Below are 23,794 nucleotides of genomic sequence, written 5' to 3' on the forward strand. Positions count from 1 at the left end.
GGCGGACGCCGGAAGCGGAGCTGGCGCACGCCGTTGCCAGGCAACGGGGCGGCGCAGGCAGGAGGGAACGGCTGGTTGCAGGTTTCTCTCGGCCTGGCCCAGCGCGGCCCCGCCGAGGCGGCGACCAAGGTGGGTGCGGGGCCCGGGCCCAGGCCCAGGACACGCGGGGACTCTCGGGAGCCGTGGGCCAGGCGCTTAGCTGGCCACCTCGGGCCCTGTCCAGGCTCAGGCGGTCCAGGGCTGCCTGCGGGCCGCGTGCGAGAGGGACTCTCGGGAGGCCCCGGGGCGCCGCACCCACTCCTTCCCACTTGGGCCTCCCGCGGGCGCCCGGCTCACGCTCCTCTGGCCAGCGTGGGCCTCCCAGGCTCCCTCGCGGCTCTCTCCAGAGCAGGAGCCCCACCTTGGGCCGCCCCTCTCACACCTGCCGTGGGTCTGGTACGCGCCCCTGTGTTGGACTCCGCGCCCGCGCGCGTGGGAGGAAGCCAGGACTCCCGGGCGACCGGGCCGTGCCTGTGGTTTGTGTCAGTTCCACAGCAGCACGTGGGCACTTTCCACCGTCAGCCACTGGGCAGCCCGGGGCACTCCTGCAGCGTCCCCAGGCCCTCTCCAGGGCAGGGGAAGGTTGGGCAGTCCTGGGCGGCCAGCACCCCGGCATTTATGTCTCCTGAGCAGCTGCTCATCGGGCCTCTGCTGGCCTGGCGGCTCCAAGATGCAAGGCCGGCGGGAGCTGGGGGGAGAGCCTTTGAGTGACCTCCAGGAGGAAGCAGCCAGCGCTTCCCTCCGAGTGGCACCTGAGAGGCTGAGTGATGACAGTTTGGAATGGAGACGGACCTGCCCCGACCTTCTCCTGTCGGATGGGAAAGCCAGCATCTCCATGCCCCGTGAGGGCGGTTCCACCTGCGCTGCCCGATGTCCTGACCCTGGGGAACACAGCGGCACTTGGGGGGAGTTTGAAGGCTTTCGGGAATCTTCAGCCGAGTCTGGACAATTCTCACAGTCCCTTGAACTCCTGGAGGGACCCACAGAACCCCAGCCACCGAAAACCACTTCTGCCCCAAAAGAGTGCAGTTCTCACCAACCATGCCAGGGTGGACCTTGGGTGACAGGAACTTCTGCCGTCTCACCTTCTGAGGTATTTCTACTGTGCTGTGGTCACCATGTTGAGTGGGATGTGTACACACCAAGAGGCCTGCAGCCCTCGAGTGCTGTGGCGTGCTGGCCAGGGAGGGGGCTGACAGCCTCAGAGCGTCTGCTTCTCTCCTGGCCTTCGTCCCTGGCCATGTGGTTGGCAGTCCCATCCTGAGGCCAGGGAAGGAATGAGTTGGCAGAGGAGGCTGCAGAAATGGGTCACACCAAGGCCAGGTGGGGGCCACCTGAGCTGGGTCGCTCTCTCTGACCATTCCTCCCCCAGCCTGTCCACTCCCCATTGGCGGGGGCTGCACTGGCCCCAGCTCAGGGCATTTGAGGAGGAGCTTTTTGTCTGAATTCTGAATCTGCTAAGTTCAGAAGTCTCAGAGATTCTAAAATCACGTGATCACATTTCAACTTGCTTGTAATGAATTGGGTGACGCCAGATCCAACCTGTCCGAGAGCTTGTAATGAATCGGGTGATGCCCATTCCGACCTGTCCAGGAGCCAGGGTCCCAGCCTTCAGCCCCCTGCCCCCTGCTCTCTTTCAGAGCAGACTGCCGGGTGTTTACCGTTTGGTGACACTTCTGCTCCCTCTCTTTTCCTGTCTTCTTGCTTCCATTGTTCCTCTTTTCTCTGCCACTTCTTCCCAAATGGTTCATCCCAAGCCCCATTATGAGAGATAAGAAATAAAACCACTAAGGAAGGAAATAAAGATATTGCAGTTCTCAGGGCTGGCCTGTTTTCTTTTTCTTTTTTTTTTTTTGAGACAGAGTCTTACGCTGTGGCTGAGGCTGGAGTGCAGTGGCACTGTGTCGGCTCACTGCAACCTCTGTCTCCTGGGTTCAAGCAGTTCTCCTGCCTCAGCCTCCCGAGTAGCTGGGATTACAGGTGCCCAACACCACGCCTGGCTAACTTTTATATATATATATATATATGTATTTAGTAGAGACTGGGTTTTACCGTGTTGGCCAGGCTGGTCTTGAACTCCTGACCTCAGGTGATCCGCCCACCTCGGCCTCTCAAAGTGCTGGGATTACAGGCATGAGCCACCGTGCCCGGCCAGACTGTTTTCTGAAGCAGTTTCCCTGGAATCCTGATGAGATCCACTCTTAATAGAGTAAGGTCTGCTGTGATGCTTGTTTTGAATACAGGATTTGTTTTCCAGCATGATTGATGTATTAGGGAACGATTTGAGCATAGTTGAAATTTCACAAGAAAGAGTAGATAAATGCAGAAAACTGCCCCCAGCTGAGCTGGGGCCCGTTGGAATACATGAGACTCGCACACGCACACCTTCACACAGCGCTCAGTGCCCCGATGTAGCACACCTGTCAACACCTGGTGTTAGGACTTCGCCCGGTTCAGACCGCCCTCCTCCTACCCCCTCACACTAACTCAGCCTGCGAGCCTTCGTCTTTTCCAGGGTAAAGTGCTGTGCTTATTGTAGTATGTATAATTTCTTTTTTTTTTTTTTTTTTGAGGCGGAGTCTCGCTCTGTCACCCAGGCTGGAGTGCAGGGGCGCAATCTGAGCTCACTGCAACCTCTACCCCCCCGGGTTCAAGCGATTCTCCTGCCTCAGCCTCCTAAGTAGCTGGGATTGTAGGCGCGTACCACCATGCCCAGCTAATTTTTGTATTTTTAGTAGAGATGGGGTTTCACCATGTTGGCCAGGCTGGTCTCGAACTGCTGACCTCGTGATCCGCCCACCTGGGGCTCCCAAAGTGCCAGGATTACAGGCGTGAGCCACTGCGCCGGGCCGCATGTGTAATTTCTTAACCAAACATGGAAAACAGCACTAACATTATTGGGTGGCCATCTTTTTTCATGTGTCACTGATGAAGTTTGAATGTTTTGCCCTAACCCCACCTTTCCCGTGAGTCCTCTGGTTTTGTGTGATTTTGCTAACTTGGTGATTTTTAGGAATGAATATGTCAAGTGATAGTAACACTAATGGTATGATCAATTACAAATTTCATTTCTATCACAATTATTTCTTTGGAATAAGGTAACATTATGTACGTCTTTCTCCTAACTTTGGTATGCTTTTCTTCTTTTCTTTTCAGCCCATTCTCAGCTATGAGAACATTTTAAAGTGTGCTTTTCAAGAAATAACAGTCCAGCAGGCAGCTGAAGACGTTTCCACCATAGACCATTTCCTAGAAATAAGCAGTGAAGAAAAACCTGGCCTTGAATGTGTACATAAATTGTGGTAATGAACTTAAGAAATATTTCTTACAGCAACTGCTTTTGTACTTTTGTTTGATAAAAGTAGGTGTGTGAGGCTTTGTTTTTGCCTTTATAGAGAGTAGCATCTCTCCTGAGGTCCCTGCCATCTGTGGGTCATAGGGGTCCTATGAGAAGCGGGCAGCACGATTGATGCTCCAGCTGTGGCCTTCCACTCTGAGCCCTGTTCATCCCCCTCCCCACCCAGTTCACCTGGAGCAGCTGGACCCGAGCCCAGCCCCTCTTGGGTCTCAGTGCCAGTGCTGGTGGAGTGGGTGGGGGCCTCGCATTCAGTGTGAGTGGCTGGTGGGCCTGGGCAGTGGGCACAGAGCAGGGGCCTTCTGGGGGACTTGGCTGAGTGGGCACTGGCTGCCTCATGGTCCTCAGCCACAGAGTTCTAGAAAACATTCCACACTCTGGAGCCCCATTGTCAGCCCCAGGCCCAGCCCCAGGGGTGCTCCCGGTGCTGCCTGCAGGGCCGCGGGCTCCTAGGGGAAAGTGCACCCGTGGTCACTCGCAGATGGCCATTTTCCAGGGACACACTTTCAACTGAGCATTGAAGACAAACAGTGCTCTAGTGGATTAGGCAGCAGTGGTTGAGAAGCTCGAGGTAAGTTGGCCCAAGGCCCCAGAGGGAGGAGGGAAGTGAAGGTTGAGGTGAGCTAGCTTCCCTGTCCCTCGGTGTGGTCTGTGGAGTGGGTCTCCCAGCAGCCAGGGGAGAGCCAGGTCAGCCTGCTGATTTTTTGTGTCTCTGAGCAGGCCTGGACTTTCAGAGAGCTCTGCAGACAGGCCATTCTGGGCTCCAGCCCTGGCCCACTGTGGCCTCTACTGGGGTCCAACCCAGCGCCTGCCCCAGGGTACCCTCTACAGGGGCTTGAGGACAGAGGCCTGGAACCCAGAAGGCCGCAACCAGCGTTGCCCAGATGGCCAGCGTGCCCTCTGTATGTGGTGCTTCTGCAAAGCATGATCCCTGGGGAAAAACTGCCAAGAATGTGGTCCCAGCAAGCTGACGGTGGGGTGGGCACTGTACTGGCGGTATTGACATCTCTGTCCCCAGCAGCACGACTCGCGGACCCAGAGGCATGGGGAGTCCTGGGTGTCAGGACTTGGCAGGGCTGGACACTCGTGGGACAGAAGGCTGGATGGTACTTTGGGGGTGGAGTAGAGCGTGGTTTGTGTGTTCTGAAACACTGGGGTATTTTTGGAAATGGTCTGGTGTTTAGCACATCTGCTCTTCTTCTGTACTTATCTGGAGTGCAGTGGCGCGATCTCAGCTCACTACAACCTCCGCCTCCTAGGCTTAAGCGATCTTCCCGCCTCAGCCTCCTGAGTACTGGGACTACAGGCACCCGCCACTACACCCAGCTAATTTTTGTATTTCTTGTAGAGACAGGGTTTTGCTATGTTGCTCAGGCTGGTCTCAAACTCCTGAGCTCAAGTGATTTGCCCTCCTGTCTCCCAAAGTGCTGGCTTTACAGGTGTGAGCTGCTGCACCTACCCTTGCATTCATTTTCCCTTCCCTACTAGAGCGTGAACTTCCTACAGGCAGACCTTCTCAGTCCCTCACAGTACGTAGCAGTGACGTGTGGCACATAGTAGACATTCATCGTTGGTTTGTTCATTTGTTCTCGTAAGCATGCACTGGTACTCTTAGTTTGTGAGCATCTATTTTGTACTCAGCACAGTTCTAGGTACTTGAGTGAACAAAACCAGCAAAATATCTGCCATCATGGAGCTTCCACTCCTTGGAGGAGATAGTAACTGCAGTGAGTAAGCTACTCCAGGGCAGGTGCTGTGAGGGATAGAGGGGGCACATGTTGTTTGAATAAAAGTATAAATGAACAAATAAATGAGACAGCCCAGTGCTCCTGCAGGGAACGCTGTTTTTTTGTTTGTTTGTTTGTTTTTTTGAGACAGAGTCTCACTCTGTTGCCCAGGCTGGAGTGCAGTGGCACAATCTCCGCTCCCTGCAACCTCCGCCTCCTGGGTTCAAGCGATTCTCCTGCCTCAACCTCCCCAGTAGCTGGGATTACAGGCGCCCATCAGCACGCCTGGCTAATTTTTTGTATTTTTAGTAGAGATGGGGTTTCACTATGTTGGCCAGGCAGATCTTGAACTCCTGACCTCCTGATCTGTCTGCCTCAGCCTCCCAAAGTGCTGGGATTACAGGCGTGAGCCACTGTGCCCAGCCCGGGAACGCTGTTTTTAGAGTTCTTAACAGCCATACGCCTCTTGGCTTGTGTGCCTCTCAGCTTGCGGGTAAAGGCCAGGCGCCCCACTGTGTGCCTCAGGCCGTGCCTCGTGATCTCCTCAGAAGGCTTTCAAGGTCACCTTTTAACAATTGCATCTGTTTTCCAGTAACGAATCCAGAAAACTCTGGAGAGCCCTTCAGAGCATACACACCACGTCTACTTCTCAGTGCCTCTGGAGCGAGTCCCGTTGCCAGGAGAACTTCTTTCTTGTTCTCGGAATAGATGCTGCGCAGAAGGTAGGCGGTTTGGGTTGACACAGGGCTCCTGGGAGTGTGGTTGAATTTCACTGTAGCCAGTGGCCCTTGGCTGCGCCCAAGGGGTGGGTGCAGGCAGAAGTGTGGGTTCAGATGGGTTACAGCCACTAGGTGGCCCCATAAACGTGTCAAGGCCATTGAATGAATCCTGAATGCTTGAGGTAGGAGCCAGCAAAGCCTAGAGCAGGAGGTAGGGAAAGGCTCTGGAAGAAACAGGCCTGAGCCTGCAGCAGACAACGCATACAGAGATGTGCATCAGTGCACACACACTGATGCACACACGCCACCACACACTGCTGCGCGCACACACTGCCACGCACACGCCACTGCTGCTGAGCGCACACACCGCCACGTGCACATACTGCTGCCGCGCGCAACACACCACACACACCGCCACGTGCACCACTGCCACGCACAGACTGCCGTGCATGTGCTGAAGCTCCTGGGCTGTCACAGAAAACGCCAGTCATAGGGAGGGCCGCCTTTCAGCGATCTAGATTTCAAGGATCTTTCTTCATTCTTCAATATTACGGAAATTTTCAAACATGGAAAACTCAAAAAGGGCCAGCCAGGCAGGCAGATTGGCCCTGGTGAAGACGGGCATGAAGATGGTTGCCCTCTTGGCCCATGGGCCACATTGGGCTGGCCAGGAAGGAAGTGAAGGGCAGAAAGGAACAGAGAGGCTCCCAGTGAGAACAGCCCTGACTGTGTCATTGTGTGAGGAAAACAGAGAACCAGGAGGCTAGGAAATGGGGGAGGCCTGAATAGAAACCTCAGATGCGGGCCAGCTCTGAGTGGCAGCAGCCTGAAGGGTGTGTCTGAAAGGGGCCCTGAAGACATTATTCCCATTGAACAGTTGAGGGGCGCTGAGGTCCTGAAGGGGAGCGAGGCCTGTGAGCTGGGGATGAGGCAGCGAGTGGCAGGGCTACACAGGGGAAACTGGTAAGCTGACCTTCAGAGGGGCCTGAGAGAACTTTGCAGTTTTAGCGTGAAACTAGTAGAGGGGCTCAGGGGAAAAGGAAACAGGAGACAAAATGGTGACTGTAGTGGCTGTCTGATGGGGTCTGTCTCCTTAGAACCTTTCTGCAGGCGAGGGCCACATCATGGAAGATTGTGACCTCAAAGAGCCTGAAGGACTCCTCACTGTCAGCAGCTTCTGTCTCCAGCATTGCAAAGCCCTGATCCAGACCAAGGTGAGTGGCCACCAAGGAGAGGCCTCAGGGAACCGCGCTGGCGGTGTCCACACATGTGGAGCCCTCCGCTTTCTCTGCAAGGAGAGGCCTCGGGGGACTGCGTTGGTGGTGTCCACACATGTGGAGCCCTCCGCTTTCTCTGCAAGGAGAGGCCTCGGGGGACTGCGTTGGTGGTGTCCACACATGTGGAGCCCTCCGCTTTCTCTGCAAGGAGAGGCCTCGGGGGACTGCGTTGGTGGTGTCCACACATGTGGAGCCCTCCGCTTTCTCTGCAAGGAGAGGCCTCGGGGGACTGCGTTGGTGGTGTCCACACATGTGGAGCCCTCCGCTTTCTCTGATGTGAGTCAGTTGCTTGTTTTCTTCCTTTGAGTCTTATGGATTTCCAGAAAACAAACATTTCTGCTATTTAGGGCAGACAGGCAAATTGTTAACACCACTGCAGGGTGCCAAGGAATATAAATATCATCCGGAAAGACTCTTAGGCCAGAGGACCCAGGATATGGGTGGGTCACACAGGAGAACTGGCAGGAGAAGCCAGGCAGAGAAGAGAGCTGCGGGGAAGCTGAGACTCCAGGTGTGGATGATGAGGCTGGAAGGATGAGGCAGGACCAGGCTGTGACTGTTGGGCCAGGGGATGTTGACTCCGCCTGGGCAGCTGTCGTGAACGGATCTGACTGGCGGCTTCAGTCATAGGCCGCTTACCTTACACAGGGTCTGCCCACAGCTTTTCTCTCATGAGCTGCCGTTCTTGCCGCAGAGTCACTTCATCACATCATCACAGCCGGGCTCAAGGCGGAAGAGGGGATGGGCAGAGAAGGGGACTTCTTCCTGCAGCTCTCTCTTTTATCAGGGGGAAGAAAAGCTTTTCTGGGCTGGAGTCTGGAACCCACCCTCAGACCAGGTATTGCAGGAGGGGTGAGATGGCCAGGCCTAGCTCACCTGGTTTCCTGCTCACCCTGGAGACCTGGGACCCTGGAACACTCGGGGCTCATTGTGTACACCCAGAAGATGGTGGGAGGGGCGCAAGGGCGGCCGTCAGCATGAAGAGTGACACGCAGGGAGGCGCAGGGGTAAAGTACTGCCCTGTGGCTGGTAGGAGGTGACAAGGACCTGAGACTGAGCTGGGACAGCAGGAAGGTTGCATAGCACAGGAGGCGGCCAGGGTCAGCTTCTGGGCAGGAATTTGGCATGAATGTGGCACTGTCCCCAGGTGACGTGGGGTGGGTGCCCTGCATGGTCAGCACACAGGTGACGGTGACAGGTGCCATGGGGCAACAGGAGAGGGCCCTCATTGGCCATCTTCACAGGCTGTCCATCTTTTTGAAAAACACCGTAGCACAGGAGGATTGTCCTAGAGCAGCAGGCCGTAAAGAAATGTTCGTGGCTGTGTTGTTCACAACAGCCGATGGGGGAGACGTCCAGCTGCAGCTGTTTGGGGGAAGTCTGTGGTGTAGTCCAAGAGTGGCCACTGCAGGGCTGTGAGTGTGGAAGGTAGTGGCAGCCTCCACCAAGGAGTGCCAGACACGTAGCACAAGGGCCAGAGACCCCGCCTAAGATGTGGGCCCACTGCTGTCTTCGGGGCTGGCTGCAGGCCAGAGCCATAGACCGAACCATGAGGAAGCCCCGGCATGTTTTCCCTGTGCACCTCTCTGGTGACATCCCATGATGAGAAGGCTTCTAAGAGGAGAACCAAGGAGAGAACACTAGGGGGCCGAGAGGCAGGGGGCGGCCAGGGGCAAACGCCCAAGCGAGCGCTTCTCATTGCCCGGGGTGCGCGTGCCTGACTGCTGTCCTCTCATCTCAGCTCTCGGGGCGGCCTGGCAGCAGACAGGGGAGGCTGATGACATGCAGCCGCTTCCTGAAGACCCCCTCATGCGGAGGTGGCCAGCACATCACTATTCCAAGGAAAAAGATGTTCACTCCACGCAAGCTCAAATTGACACTCTTTAATAGCGATGTTTGCTAAAATCAGGAGTACTTTGTACCTTTATGAGGAATTTTTCATTTTCTTCCTGGCTGGGTTCATGTGGAAACCAGAACTGTCTGTGGAGCTGTTTTCCAGACCCCAGGCCCATTCCTGGGATCTCTCCAACAGGACCTGTCCTGTGCTCTGGGCTCGTCTCAGGTCTGACCAGGAGATGGAGGATGTGTCCTTGGCAAAGCCAAGGGGGACAGAGGTTTCTGGGTGCCATGGCAGGCTGTCGGGGTCCAGGTGGCACCCATGGGCCCCCTGCCCCATGTGAATGCTGCTGGCACCTGGTGGGGGGTGCCCAGGGATAGACCCTGGGCATGGATGGCTTCTGGGCTGCTTAGTCCAGGCGGAACAACTTGTGGTCAAATCCATGAGTTCAGAGGAAAAGGGGAAGGCACTGAAAAGTCACCAGAGACAGCTGTTGAGACCGCTCAGAAGCCCTCTGTCTGTCACACTCTGCCCTGGCTGCTGTGTGGTCAGGGCACCATGAGGGTGTGCAGATGTGCTGTTCCCTCAAAGCCTCGCAGGTGCCCTCACTGCCTGGGCCCCTGCCCAGCAGCCTCAAGGACGGGCCTTTCTCCCTCATGGTTGTGGACAGGAGGTCGCACCACTGGCCTGCGAGAGCTTCTGGTGGGCCCGTGGCTTCCCCTAATTATCTGTTAAGGAAAACTGTGCTCTTTGAAGAGAAGAGCCAAGAAGTCAGCCCTGACTTTTGTAAAATTTTATTAAATAAAACCGCCTAGATAAGCCTGTTCTCACTGGTTCATCTGGGGGGACTGATACCTGAAATCCTGTCCCCAGGGGAGGCCTGAAGTGTAAGCAAGCAGCCACCCTGGCTGTCTCTTTTCCAGCCAAGGCCACACGGGGGACCGTAGCCTCCATGTCACCGTGGTATCAGTGGGATGTGTGCAGTGATGGGCAGGATATTCCATCGTGAGGGAGGAGGAAGCGGATGTCCCTGCACAAACCCTGGCCGCGGCCACCCAGCTGCACAGCCAGCACCATGTTGCACGTGGCTCTAGGTCTGTGATGAGGATCATTCCTTTTGGTTTGTTTGTTTTTGGGTATCACATGTTGTGGAAAGCTGCCTTTATTTTCATTTTCAGCAAGGTGAAAGTGGGGATTTAGAGACTTTTTCTAACACACCTCCTTCAAAGGCACTGTTCTCCTTCAAAGGCACTGTCCTCCTTCAAAGGCACTGTCCTCCTTCAAAGGCACTGTCTTTTGGGCCCTGCCAGCAGAGCCCCTCCAGGAGATGCCCTGGTTTCCTAACCTTTAAAAGTTAGACTTTTAACAAGCCAAAATACTCCATCCTGCTCCTCCCACTCCAAGATTCGGGTTCAGACTGTGCCATGGCATCATGGTGTCACCCGTGGTGGCCTTTCCTCCTCACCTGGCTGGACGTTGGTGACCCACAGACCTCAGAAGGCCAAGCCTTTCTTCTGACTTCTCTGTGGCACCCAGTAGAGAAGAGAGGCCCTGCTGCTCTTGTCCCCAGAGGGGAGTGAGAGGAAGAGGCCCCTCACAGTCAGGTAAGGAGGGACCAGGCAGTGTACATGCAAACCGCTTGCCCACTAGTGCGGCTGCCAAGCCCCCAGGGTCTGGAGGACCCTGCAACAGGCAAGTCCAAAGCTCCCTGGACTCCCTCAGGTCCACACTGAGTGCTCAGGAAGAAAGTGCCAAAAGCTGGGAGTGGGGGCAGGGAGCTGACGGACACTCCCCTGAGAACGCCCCTCTCACAGACATGCTGGAATTTTTGTTCCCAAAGTCTGGAGGCCCGGCAGGGGAGCTGGGACAGTGGGCAGAAGGCAAGCCCCCAAAGGCTGAGGAAGAGGCAGCAGGGCTGCAAGACGCCCCAGGCACAAGGCGAGGGGCTGGAATGGAGAGCAAAGGAAGCCTCCAGTGGCCGAAAAGGACGGCAGTCCAGCCGAAGAACGGAGAAGTCGTGCAGCCCCCAAAGCCAGTGGCTTGGCTGCGACACACAGGCTGATGTCCAGAATCACTGTGCTCAGAGCTCAGACCCCACCGAAGCCGTGCCCTGATGCCACCCTCAGGGCGTCTGAAGGCCTAACTACAGCTGCAGAGAAGTCCAGAGCTAGCTCAATTACAGGGAAGGACAACTCTGTTCCCACTCTGGCAACCTCACAATGGAAGGCACGTGCCCCTCTCTGGAAATAAACATTGTTTGCTTCAGCCTCGATTGTTCTTTTATATGAACTGTCTAGCCTACATTACAAGACACATGAAAAGGCAAGAAAACGTGAGCTACAGTGAGCAGCAGAAGCAGAGACAGCTCCAGTGGTAAAACTGAAGTCAAGGGCTTTGAAGGAACTCTGGGGAGGTGGGGAGGGCCTGTGGAAATGGCGGGTGACATTCACCAAGAGATAGAGACGGTCAGCAGAAACAGGGACACTTCAGTAAAGGACAAAATGAAGATGCTAGAAATGAAAAATACAGTATATAAATGAATAATCTTTAGATGGGTTTAACAGCAGACTGGACACCACAGAGGAATGGATCAGTTAACTTGAAGATTGGTCACTAGAGAAGATCCAAACACACAGAGAGGGGAGGGAAAACGACAGAGGGTCCAAGATCTGTGGGCCAAAGTCAGATGGCCTAACTGGGTGTAACTGCAGTCCCAGAGCAGGAACAGGAGAGAATAAAGAAGAAATATTCCAAGACCAAATCGCTAAGAACTTTCTGAAATTCATGAAAGAAAATAATCCACAAATCCAAGAATCTCTGTAACTGCAAGGAGGTGACGTGGAGAAAACCGTACCTGAACACATCCCACAGGCCTTAAAGGCAGCTAGGGTGGAAACATGAGATTCATATAGAGAAGCAATGATAGGAACAATGGCTCACTTCCCACCAGAAGGCCACGCACGCACCCACATCTGTGGTGCTGAAGGGAAAAGGAAGGTCAACTTAGAAGTTCACATACATTGAAATATTCTTTAGGCTGGTCACAGGGGCTCTCACCTGTAATCCCAGCACTTTGGGAGGCTGAGACAGGTGGATCACCTGAGATCAGGAGTTTGAGACCAGCCTGGCCAACATGGAGAAACCCCATCTCTACTAAAAGTACAAAAATTAGCCAGGCATGGTGGTGCATGCCTGTAATCCCAGCTACTTGGGAGGCTGAGACAAGAGAGTTACTTGAACCTGGGAGGGGAAGGTTGCAGTGAGCCGAGATCACGCCATTGCACTCCAGTCTGGGCAACAGAGCGAGACTCTATCTCAAAAAAAAAAAAAAAAAAAAAAAAGAAAAAAAATATTCTTTAGAAATGAAGGCATTATCAGCCAGGATACAGAAACCACACCAGTTATCTGAAGAGGAAAAAATATAAAGAATTACTAGGCCCGGTGTGTGGTTCACACCTGTAATCCCAGCACTTTGAGAGGCCAAGGTGGAGGGAACGCTTGAGGCCGGGAGTTTGAGACCAGGCTGGGCAACATAGTGAGACCCCATCTCTACAAAAAAGTAAAAAAAAAAAAATTAGCCTGGTGTGGTGGCGCTCACCTGCAGTCCCAGCTACTCAGGAGGCTGAGGTGGGAGGACTGCTTGAGCCCAGGAGTTAGAGGCTGCAGTGAGCTGTGATCACACCACTGCACTCCAGCCTGGGCAACAGAGTAAGACCCTATCTCTTAAAAAAAAAAAAAAAAGAATTAAGTAGTAAAAGTTGGTTAACTACTAAAAGGGTCTTGGTTTGGTTTGGCTTGGGTTAGAGATAGGGTCTTGCGACGTTGCCCATGCTCGTTTTGAACTCCTGAACTCAAGCAATCCTCCTGCCTTGGCCTTTTGTTTTTCGTTTTTCAATAAAGACTTACTTAATAGGCCCTGAAGTAGCAGGTGTGGGAAAGCAGCTTCTCTGGGTTGGCGGTGAGGTACTGTGAGGAATTAAGGCCTGGCCAAGGCCCCCTGCCCTCCCAGGCTGAGATGCAGGCCTTTCACAGTGAGTGTGACTGTATAGGAACAGGCCTAGGCAAAGGAGCTGAGCTGGAGCTGGTGTGCAGGGACAGCTGGCAGGACAGGTGCCCCCAGGAGCACCCTACTGGAGTGGCTCAGGAGCAGAGCCAGTGCAAACACGGGGCATGCTGGGGCCCATCGTGCCATGCTGGGCTCCTGTGCCAAATAATACTGATAGAGGACCAGACCCAAGAGGGAAGCCCCCTCTCCCAGCCAGCTGCTGCCCCTTCCCAGCTGTCCCCAGTCAGTGCTGAGTATAGACCGGTGCAGAGCCAGCTGTTTCTGCCCACCTCAGCCTCAGATGGACACTCTGTCCTGGGCCCATGGGTGTGGCAAAGGCCCTTCCTCCCGCAGATGCCAGGCTTGCATCGAGGCTGACAGCTTTCGTCTGCCTGCTCCTGCTTTCTAACCTTTTTGTCCTTCATAAGTATTTCCCCAAATAAACTTCTTGAATGTGTAAATCTATCCTGGCCTTTGATTCCTAGAGGCCCTGAAGGAACGTGACCATCACCTGACCTGAGTGACACTGCAAAGCGCTCATTCTTTCTAGCGGACATGGAATTCTCTCCAAGCAGATGAGATGCTGAGCCGTCAGCCACATCAGAGGCCAGGGACATGGCCTTCAGAGGCTTTGGCCATCATGCAAAACACCTGGCCACCCTGAAGCCTCTATGCTGAAGAAATGTCTGGAGCGATCCCACAGAGATGCTGACAGATGCCCAAGGACCCAGCTGCTGGAGCCTTCCGGCCAGCATGCCAGCCCTGGGAGGAAGGAAGCCTTCAGGGTGGGGTGCATACAGCTGCAGCCGCTGCCTGACAGCAGTGGCCTGACAGATCCCAGCAAGAACCACCCGGCTGAGCCCAGCCAAGCCGTGGCATGAGATCATGGCAGTAACAGATGGTAGGTGCTGCACGCTGTGAAGCTAGTGATGGCGGCTACACAGCAGGAGGTCACGAGAACATGTCCAGATAACCAGTGGGTCCATAGAGGTCACTGGAAACTTAGTAATTGAAACTGAATAATGAAAATGGCACTGATCAAAATCTGAGTGAAAGCAGTGCATAGAAGGAAATTTATAGCTTTAAATGTTTATATTAGAAAGTAAGAAAAGTACAAAACCACCTAAGATTTCATGTTAATGTGCAAGAAAAAGAGCAAATTAAACCAAAAGTAAGCAGAAAGAAGGAAATAAAACTGAGAGCCAAAATCAACAAAATGGAAAATGGCAGAATACTAGGAAAAAGGGATGGTCCTAAGTGAAGACGTAAGAGCATGTGATGTGCGGCTCTCGCATGACTCCTGATTCAAACAAACCAAATGTAGAGACAACTTGCAATAACACACAGCGAGGAAAAGTAGGCAGCCTCTGCCCAACACAGCCAGGAGACAGCCTCGGAAATCGGAGAAAATATTTGGAAACCATATATCTGATAAGGGGTTAATATCCAAAATACATAAGGAACTCAAACAACAGGAAGAAAACCCAGGTAACCTGATTGAAAAAATAGGAAAAGGACCTGAACAGACATTTTTCTTTTTTTTCTCTGTCATCCAGGCTGGGGTGCAGTGGTGCGATGTTAGCTCACTGCAAACTCTGCCTCCTGAGTTCAAGTGATTCTCCTGCCTCAGCCTCCCGAGTAGCTGGGACTACAGGTGCCGCCACCATGCCCAGCTAATTTTTGTATTTTTAGTAGAGACAGGGTTTCACCATGTTGGCCAGACTGGTCTCGAACTCCTGACCTCAGGTGATCCACCCCCCTCGGCCTCCCAAAGTGCTGGGATTATAGGCGTGAGCCACCGCGCCCAGCCGAGCAGACATTTTCCAAAAATATATATATATCTATTTATATATATATCTATTTATATATATATGTATACACACACACAAATGGCCAATAGCTATACAAAACCAGTGCTCCATATCAGTAATCATCAGGGAAATGCAAATCAAGACTGCAATAAGATACCCCCTCACATCTGTTAGGATGGCTATTCTAAACAGATGAAATGTCGGTGATGGTGTAGAGAAATGGGAATGCTTGTGCACTGTTGGTGGGAGTGTAAAGTAGTACTGCCGTTATGGAAAACAGTATGGAGGTGCCAGAAAAAGTTAAAAATAGAACTACCATATCATCCAGCAATCCCACTACTGGGTATTTATCCAAAGGAAAGGAAATCAGTATGTTGAAGAGATACCCGCACCTCCATGTTTACTGCAGCACTAGTCACCATAGCCAAGCTATGGAACCAACCTAGGTGTCCAACAACAGATGAATGGATAAAGAAAATGTGGTACATACGCACAATGGGATACTATTCAGCTGTAAAAAAAAAAAAAAGAAATCCTCTCATTTGCAACTATCTAGATGAACCTGAAGCATTTATGCTAAGCGAAATAAGCTGGTACGGAAAGACAGACCCCACATGATCTCACTCATATGTGGAACCCAAAAAGTCAAACTTGCCAGGCTTGGTGGCTCATGCCTGTAATCCCAGCACTTTGGGAGGCCAAGGCAAGAGGATCACGTGAGTCCAGGAGTTTGAAACCAGCCTGGGCAACAGAGTGATAACTCATCTCTACACAAATACAAAATAAAGGCCGGGGCCTGACGTGGTGGCTCACGCCTGTAATCCAAGCACTTTGGGAGGCCAAGGCAGGTGGATCAAGTCAATAGATCAAGACCCTCCTGGCCAACATGGTGAAACCCTGTCTCTACTAAAACAAAAATTGGCTGGGCATGGTGGTGTGTGCCTGTAGTCCCAGCTACTCGGGAGGCTGAGGCAGGAGAATTGCTTGAACCCAAAAGGCATAGGTTGCAGTGAGCCAAGATCGGGCCACTGCAGTCCAGCCTGGCAACAGAGCGAGACTCTGTCTCTAAATAAATAAATAAAATAAAATAAAGGCTGGGCATGGTGGCTCATGGCTGTAGTCCCAGGACTTTGGGAGGCCAAGCCGGGCAGATCACTTGACGTCAGGAGTTTGAGACCAGCCTGACCAACATGGTGAAACCCCGTCTCTACTAAAATACAAAAATTAGCCAGGCGTGATGGTGCGTGCCTGTAATCCCAACTACTCGGGAGGCTGAGGCAGGAGAATCACTTGGACCCGGGAGGCAGAGGTTGCATTGAGCCAAGATCGTAATCACTGCACTCCAGTCTGGGTGACAGAGCGAGACTCTGTCTCAAAAAAAAAAAAAAAAAAAAAAAACAAAACTCAACCCAAGAGGTTGAGGCTGCAGTGAGCCACGTTTGCGCTACTGCACTCCAGCGTGGGTAAGAGCAAGACCCTGTCTCAAAAAAGAGGGAAATTCATAGATGCAGAGTAGAATGGTGGTTGCCAGGGGCTGAGGGAGGGTGGCTGGGGAGATGGTGGTGAAAAGACGCAAAATTTCATTTGGAAGGAATGAGCTCAGGGGATCTCTTGTACACAAGGACTGTAATCAGTAACAATGGATTATATTATTGAAAACCACTAGGAGAGACAGGGTATGGTGGCTCACGCCTGTAATCCCAGTACTTTGGGAGGCTGAGGCGGGCGGATCACGAGGTCAGGAGTTTGAGACCAGCCTGGCCAACATGATGAAACCCCATCTCTACTAATAATACAAAAATTAGCCTGGTGTGGTGGCACATGCCTGTAGTCCCAGCTACTCAGGAGGCCGAGGCAGGAGAATCGCTTGAACCTGGGAGGTGGAGGTTGCAGTGAGCAGAGATTGCACCACTGCACTCCAGCCTGGGCGGCAGAGCAAGACTCCATCTCAAAAAAAATAATAAAACCACTAGGAGAGTAGATTTAAGTGTTCTCACCCCAAAAAGTGACGAGTATATGTGGCAGTGCATATTAATTAGCTCGACTTAGCTGTTTCACAGTGTACACATATTTCAAAACATGTTGTACATGATAAACATGCAATTTTTATTTGTCAATTTAAAAATTAATTTTTTTTTTTTTTTTTTTTGAGACAGAGTCTCACTCTGTCACCCAGGCTGGAGTGCAGTGGTGCCATCTCGGCTCACTGCAACCTCTGCCTCCCAGGTTCAAGCGATTCTCCTGCCTTAGCCTCCCGAGTAGCTGTGACTACAGGCCACCATGCCTGGCTAATTTTTGTATTTTTAGTAGAGACGGAGTTTCTCCATATTGGCCAGGCTGGTCTCGAACTCCTGGCCTCGTGATCCGCCCGCCTTAGCCTCCCAAAGTGTTGGGATTACAGGCATGAGCCACCACGCCCGGCCTAAAAATTTATTATTATTATTATTTATTGTTTTTTTTTTGAGATGGAGTGTCGCTTTGTTGCCCAGGCTGGAGTGCAGTGGCACAATCTCGGCTCACTGCAGCCTCCTCCTCCTGGGTTCAAGCAATTCTCTGCTTCAGCTTCCCAAGTAGCTGGGATTACAGGCACCCGCCACCACGCCTGGCTAATTTTTGTATTTTTAGTAGAGACAGGGTTTCACCATCTTGGCCGGGCTGGTCTTGAACTCCTGACCTCATGATCCACCCACCTCAGCCTCCCAAAGTGCTGGGATTACAGGCGTGAGCCACCGCGCCCGACCAAAAAAAATAATTTTTTAAAAAAGAACAGCAACACACACAACCTGGGCAAACGTCACGACATGTAAAGGCCAGGGCCTGCAGGTGCCCATTCACAAGCACATCAGGCCCACAAATCCTGTTGGCTCAGTGGGGACGCACCTCCCCTACCTTAACCCATAGCAGCTACATGGTGTCTTCCCGTGTAAACTGTTGCCAAGCAGACACTGACAATTCTGGCATGTTCTGGACTCTACTATGTACCTCAATTTTTAAAAGTTAAAAAGGAAATAAAGGGGCCGGGTGCGGTGGCTCACGCCTGTAATCCCAACACTTTGGGTGGCCGAGGCATGCGGATCACGAGGTCAGGAGATCGAGACCATCCTGGCTAACACGGTGAAACCCCGTCTCTACTAAAAATACAAAGAATTAGCCGGGCATGGTGGCGGGAGCCTGTAGTCCCAGCTACTCGGGAGGCTGAGGCAGGAGAATGGCGTGAACCCGGGAGGCGGAGCTTGCAGTGAGCGGAGATCGTGCCACTGCACTCCAGCCTAGGCGACAGAGCGAGACTCCATCTCCAAAAAAAAAAGAAAAGGACAATTTAGGGAGAAAATCAAAGACATTTGACTATGAAGCAGGTGTTAGATATTAAAGAATTCTCCCTAATTTTCCACTTACAATATTGTATAAACCAAAAAGCATCTGAGGCAGCTCTCAATCAAGTCAGAGGTTTATTTTGCCAGCGCCCAGGAAAAAGAAACACAAAACCACAGGAACAGTCTGTGATCTGTGCTTTTTCCAAAGAGAGCAAGATTTGGGGACTTCAATACATACATATATTTTATGAGACGGAATCTTGCCCTGTTGCCCAGGCTGGAGTGCAGTGGCGCAATCTCGGCTCACTGCAACCTCTGCCTCCCAGGTTCGTCACGCAGTCGTCTCTCGCTCAGCAAATTGTGCTTTCGTAAGATACAGCAGACAAGCACAGCTGCCTGTGGAGGCCTGTGGCCTTCTACCTGCAGCTGTTTGCTCAGAAACAAAAAGAAAGGTGGTTTCTTGAATGAGTCAGTTTCCAGCTTAATTTTTCCCTTTGGCATAGTGAATTTGGGGGCCCTGAAATTGTATTTTTCTTTCACAATGGTATTGTGGTTGTGTAAGAAAATGTTTTTTTTTGGCCGGGCGCATTGGCTCACACCTGTAATACCAGCACTTTGGGAGGTCAAAGCAAGAGGATCACCTGAGGTCAGGAGTTTGAGATAAGCCTAGCCAACATGTTGAAACCCCGCCTCTACTAAAAATACAAAAAATTAGCTGGGCATGGTAGCGGGCACCTGTAATCCCAGGTACTTGGGAGGCTGAGGAAGGAGAATTGCTTGAACCCGGGAGACAGAGGTTGCAGTGAGCTGAGATTGCGCCACTGCACTCCAGCCTGGGCGACGAGCGAAACTCCACCTCAAAAAATAAATAAATAAATAAAAGTCTTTTAAAAAAAGTTTAACCTGGCCGGGCGTGGTGGCTGACACCTGTAATCCCAGCACTTTGGGAGGCCGAGGCGAGCGGATCACGAGGTAGGAGTTCAAGACCAGCCTGGCCAACATGGTGAAACCCTGTCTGTACTAATAATACAAAAATTAGCTGGGCGTGGTGGCACAGGCCTGTAGTCCCAGCTACTCGGGAGGCTGAGGCAGGAGAATTGCTCGTACCGGGGAGGCAGAGGTTGCAAGGAGTTGAGATCACATGCCACTGCACTCCAGCCTGGGTGACGGAGGGAGACTCAGTCTCAAAAAAAAAAAAAAAAAGGAAAGAAGTTTAACGTGTTTTTAGGGTCAAAATGTCTCAACATCTGGGATTTGTTTTAAAATTCTTTCAGAAACTCAAAAAGGCCGGGTGCGGTGGCTCATGACTCTAATTCCAGCACTTTGGGAGGCCAAGGCGGGCAGATCACTTGAGGTCAGGAGTTTGAGACCAGTCTGGCCAACATGGCGAAATCCCGTCTCTACTAAAAATAATTAGCCGGGCGTGGTGGTGGGCACCTATAACCCACGCTACTCGGGAGGCTGAAGCTGAGGCAGGAGAATCGCTTGAACCTAGGAGTGAGCCAAGATTGCGCCACTGCACTCCAGCCTAGGTGACAGAGTAAGAGACTCTGTCTCAAATTTAAAAAAAAAAAAGAACGAACAGTGCTAATACCTGGTCAGCCCAGGCAGCAGACCCGGGGCTCAGTGTCCTGCTTCCCAGCTCTGGGCTCCAGGTGTGTGAACTGTCCCAAGCAAGCCTGCCTGCTTCGGGACAGCACCTCTACCTCTGGCTGGGAGCTCTGCCTGGCCCTCAACTTGCATCCAGAAGGCAAAGCACGGGGAACCATGAGGCCACAGTCGAGGACCAAGTGTTTGGGGTGGTAGCAGGGGTTGTGGCCTCCTGGGGACCCTCCCAGTCCCCAGTGACCCTCGGCACCAGACTGGCCAGGCCCACGGGCAAGGAGGAAAATGCACGGCCCGTGCTCCTGGCAGCCGCACCCAGTGTGACCACGGCTGAGCAGCTCTGCAGGAGTGGTGGCCCCGTGGTCACAGGGACAGGATCACAAACCAGGATCCTCCAACAGGCTGGGATCTGACCACTTCCCCGGCCCTCACCCCCAGCACCCCCTCCAGCTGTACATGCACATACATGTAGTTGCACACACACGTGCACACCCTCCTACACCACCCAGCCAGTCCCCACAGCAGGCAGCCAGGATGGAGGCAGCACCTTTCCACCTGCGTCTCACTGTGGGACTGGACTTAGGCTGACTCGGTACAGCCAGTCCCCAGGACAGGCTGGGCCTCTGGCCAGGGTCGGGAGGCAGAGGCACCGCCCCGACGGAGCTCTCGGAGCTGGGTAGTGCCCCTTCTTGTTCTCCTGCCCCTCAGTGGGTGGCTGGTCCTGCTGGGTGCCTGGGTCCAGCACAGCTGTCACAGGCCAGGCCACCAGCCTAGGTGGGAAGAACAGGGTGAAGACGGCAGAACCCCTGGGAGAGCTTCTTGGGACCAGATCTTCAGCTTGTGGGCAGCAAGCACCCTACCTGGCTCTTGCCCTGCAGGCTGCCCAGCTTCATCACTGGTGGGGTCAATGGTGGGGCAGCCCCTCCTGGGGCCCAGCACCACAGTACCCTCTGTCCCCAGCCCTGCCCAGCTCTTTGTAGGGTCCTGGAACGCCCCTTCTCTGACCCCAGCGGGAAATGAACCCACCCGTAATGAAAGTCCTGTCAACCAAATGCAGCCCATGGGCCTGGCTGTGCTCTGCATCAGCTCCAGTAAGAGGATCACCGGGCAGCCTGGCAGGCAGGTTCGCCTGGCATGCCAGATTTCTCCGCAGCTTGCGATGGAGGCACTTGCAGGGAGGCACATGTGTGAGTGCAGGACAGAGGAGCTTTCATCAGGCAGAGGCTGCGTGTTTGTAACATCTTGTCCAGGGTGCTTTGTTTTGAATCTGAGGTGGTTTTCGACTCCACTCTGGGCGTCCACCCAACAGGTGCCTGTGGACACCCACCCGCTCCCCCCCGGCTCCATGCAACTTGCTAACCTTCAAGCAGATCAGTGTAACTACCCTCCAGTCCGATGGTCTGCAGGAATGTGGGGGCAGCAAGGTCACAGGGCCTCGGGCCAACCCAGGGATGGGGGTAGTTTATACATTTGGGGCTTTTTCACAAAAAGATGAGGGTGCTGAAGGGTCCCTGAAGGCCCCAGAGGTGGCAGGGCTGGGCCAGGCAGTGAGACCCAGCATGGCGTCTACAGGCCGACAGGAACCGCTGCACAGTGGCCGTGGCAAACAGGCTGCTCAGAGCGTATCATTTTTAGGGCCTTTCCTGGACCTTCCACTCCAGCTCTCTAGGTTTTCCAAACCTCTTGTTCTGGCATTGACCAAACTGTCACCCAAGAAGCAGGCCCTCAGTGCACCTCCAGTTCATCCAGCTGGTTCTGACAGCTTCAGGAACAGTCCATGGAGCTGCTCCCAGCCTCCTCTGCAAGGCTCCTGCCAGGCTCCTCTGCTCAGTGCAGAGGCTCATTCAGGCCTAGTGTGGGAGGCAAGGGGGGGGCGGATCTGAGAAGCCGGGGCTTATCTCCCAGGGGCACAGCAGAGTGAGGGATGGGCCAATGAAGTGTACGCCTGCAAGGGGCAGCAAGCAGCCCCAAGGGCTTAAACTGTGTCCAGCTGCAGCAAGTCTGCTGGAGTGACCAAGCAGCATGTGTCACCTCAACTGAGGGCTGCACTTGGCAGTCACATCTTCCCAGACGGGCGATTGCCACTCCTGAGAATACTGCAAAGGTTCATCACTGAGAAAGGGAGGTTACCCTCGAACCCTCAGGCATCCACACATCACAACTCCCCTCCCTGCTTGGCTCCACTACAAACCCTGAGCAGGCACTGAGGACACAGCCACCTCCACACAGGGCATGAGAAGGAACAATGGCCTTCCTGTAAATGCAGCGACCCAGCACACACAGCACTGCCACATGGAAAGCTTGGTTCAGGTCACAGCAAAATCCCAGTTAAGGATGTGGCTCGCTGGTTGCAGATAGAAACTTCTAGCAACCCAGAAACCAACTGTGAGAGTTTATGAGGGACGTGATCCCACCACTCAGTCTTTAGGTAGACACCAAGGCAACACATCAAGCGTTCGCACCTCAGACACCCACCCACCCACCCCAGCCAGGCCCTTTCCGGTGGCTCCGCCAGCCTGCTCATCCGGCTACGCGGACTCCACAGGGTGAGCACGCTGACACTTGTTCTGCAGTTTGCTGCTGCGTCCTGCTTCCATCACTGCCGTGCCCACTTCACTAAGGAGTGAACCTGGGAGAAGGCGCCTGGCCCAGATGTGGCCCAGCAGGGATCCAGGCCCAGAGGGCTGGGCTCAGCCCTGTGGAGATCGCCCCCCCCGCCCCGCCCCCAAGGAAATCCTGCACAGGCATCTGTGGGCAGAGCAGGCAGCATTCTCCAAGGTGCGCTGTCACCCATGAAAGGAAGATGGGTTCCCTGGGAGGAGTCTGCTATCTTCATACTGGTTCCATGTCTTCAAATAAATGTGCATTACTTTATAACCTTAGAAACCGAACTTCTGAGGCAGAAGGGGCTCCGAAGCTGTGTGCAAGGCACGCTGCACGTGAGGGGCACCCACCACACGTCAGGAAACGCCCCTGTGAAACTGTCAACTAACATGCCCGCTCCCCTCAGTTTGGCCAGAAGCAAACTGCAGAGAACAGTGCCAAAAGTTTAGATGACTGGAATTTGTATTTCTGTTTCTGAATAAACATTTTGTAAACAAAATTATTAAACACTTGGAAAATTTGTTCCCAATTAAAGTCAATTTGTACCTACACACTTAAAAATACCACATACATGGCCAGGTGCGGTGGCTCACGCCTGTATTCCCAGCACTTTGGGAGGCCGAGGCGGGTGGATCACCTGAGGTCGGGAGTTCGAGACCAGTCTCACCAACATGGTGAAACCCCATCTCTACTAAAAACATAAAAATTAGCTGGGCGTGGTGGCACATGCCCGTAATCCCAGCTACTCGGGAGGCTGAGGCAGGAGAATCGCTTGAACCTGGGAGGCAGAGGTTGCAGTGAGCCAAGGTCACGCCATTGCACTCCAGCCTGGGCAGCAAGAGTTAAACTCTGTCAAAAAACCAAGAATGCCACGCGCGGTGGCTCACGCCTGTAATCCTAGCATTTTGGGAGGCTGAAGCAGGTGAATCATGAGGTCAGGAGTTTGAGACCATCCCAGCAACATGGTGAAACCCCGTGTCTACTAAAAATACAACAAATTAGCTGGGCATGGTGGTGGGCGCCTGTAATCCCAGCTACTCAGGAGGCTGAAGCAGGAGAATTGCTTGAACCTGGGAGGCAGAGGTTGCGGTGAGCCAAGATTGCACCACTGCACTCCAGCCTGGGAGACAGAGCGAGACTCCATCAAAAAACAAAAAACAAAAGCCACACACACGGACTAAACTTGTAGAGAAATGCTTAGAAAACAGCTGATTACTCAGCCACTGCACACCACGGCGGAAACAAGCAGGCTTTGGTATAGTGTCACAGGTGAACACGGTGCGAGTCCAGGGAATGAGGCTCCGGCTACACTTCTAAGTCATGGCAGCTGTTCTCTCCTGCCCCTGTGGTCCTTCCACACACCCAGTCTGTTTTCCGACCAAGCTCCCTAAAGCTCTCAAGTCACATTCTCTGAGCAGTTTGTAATTTTGAAGGCTACCAAAACAGGCACTACAACTACTA

At 53.2% G+C, this 23,794-nt stretch overlaps 1 protein-coding gene across 6 annotated transcripts; it reads left to right on the plus strand.

Moving 5' to 3' along the window:
* CLBA1 (clathrin binding box of aftiphilin containing 1) lies at positions 1 to 22,855 on the plus strand. Of its 6 annotated transcripts, none has more exons than XM_063652094.1 (6): positions 696 to 1,132; positions 3,196 to 3,341; positions 5,714 to 5,843; positions 6,938 to 7,054; positions 7,812 to 7,955; positions 8,859 to 9,773. In XM_063652094.1, exons 1-6 carry the CDS (start codon positions 710 to 712, stop codon positions 9,018 to 9,020), a joined length of 1,122 nt encoding a protein of 373 aa, XP_063508164.1. In that variant the 5' UTR covers positions 696 to 709; the 3' UTR covers positions 9,021 to 9,773. The 6 variants fall into 6 exon arrangements, with proteins under 6 accessions (XP_063508165.1, XP_063508164.1, XP_054303776.1 ...); XM_054447801.2 differs by having other exon boundaries at positions 7,905 to 7,955; XM_063652095.1 differs by lacking the exon at positions 7,812 to 7,955 and having other exon boundaries at positions 1 to 1,132.
* The last annotated feature ends 939 nt before the right edge of the window (positions 22,856 to 23,794 follow it).

Source organism: Pongo pygmaeus, chromosome 15 (assembly GCF_028885625.2).
Source record: "Pongo pygmaeus isolate AG05252 chromosome 15, NHGRI_mPonPyg2-v2.0_pri, whole genome shotgun sequence".
NCBI lineage: Eukaryota > Metazoa > Chordata > Mammalia > Primates > Hominidae > Pongo > Pongo pygmaeus.

What these genes read in the sequence shown, in the direction of transcription:
- CLBA1 (XM_063652093.1), top strand. Translation starts at nt 710, where the DNA reads ATGCAAGGCCGGCGGGAGCTGGGGGGAGAGCCTTTGAGTGACCTCCAG. An exon ending in GAATGTGTACATAAATTGTG is followed by an intron (nt 3,342 to 5,713) that starts GTAATGAACTTA and finishes TCTGTTTTCCAG; the next exon opens with TAACGAATCCAGAAAACTCT. An exon ending in GAATAGATGCTGCGCAGAAG is followed by an intron (nt 5,844 to 6,937) that starts GTAGGCGGTTTG and finishes CTGTCTCCTTAG; the next exon opens with AACCTTTCTGCAGGCGAGGG.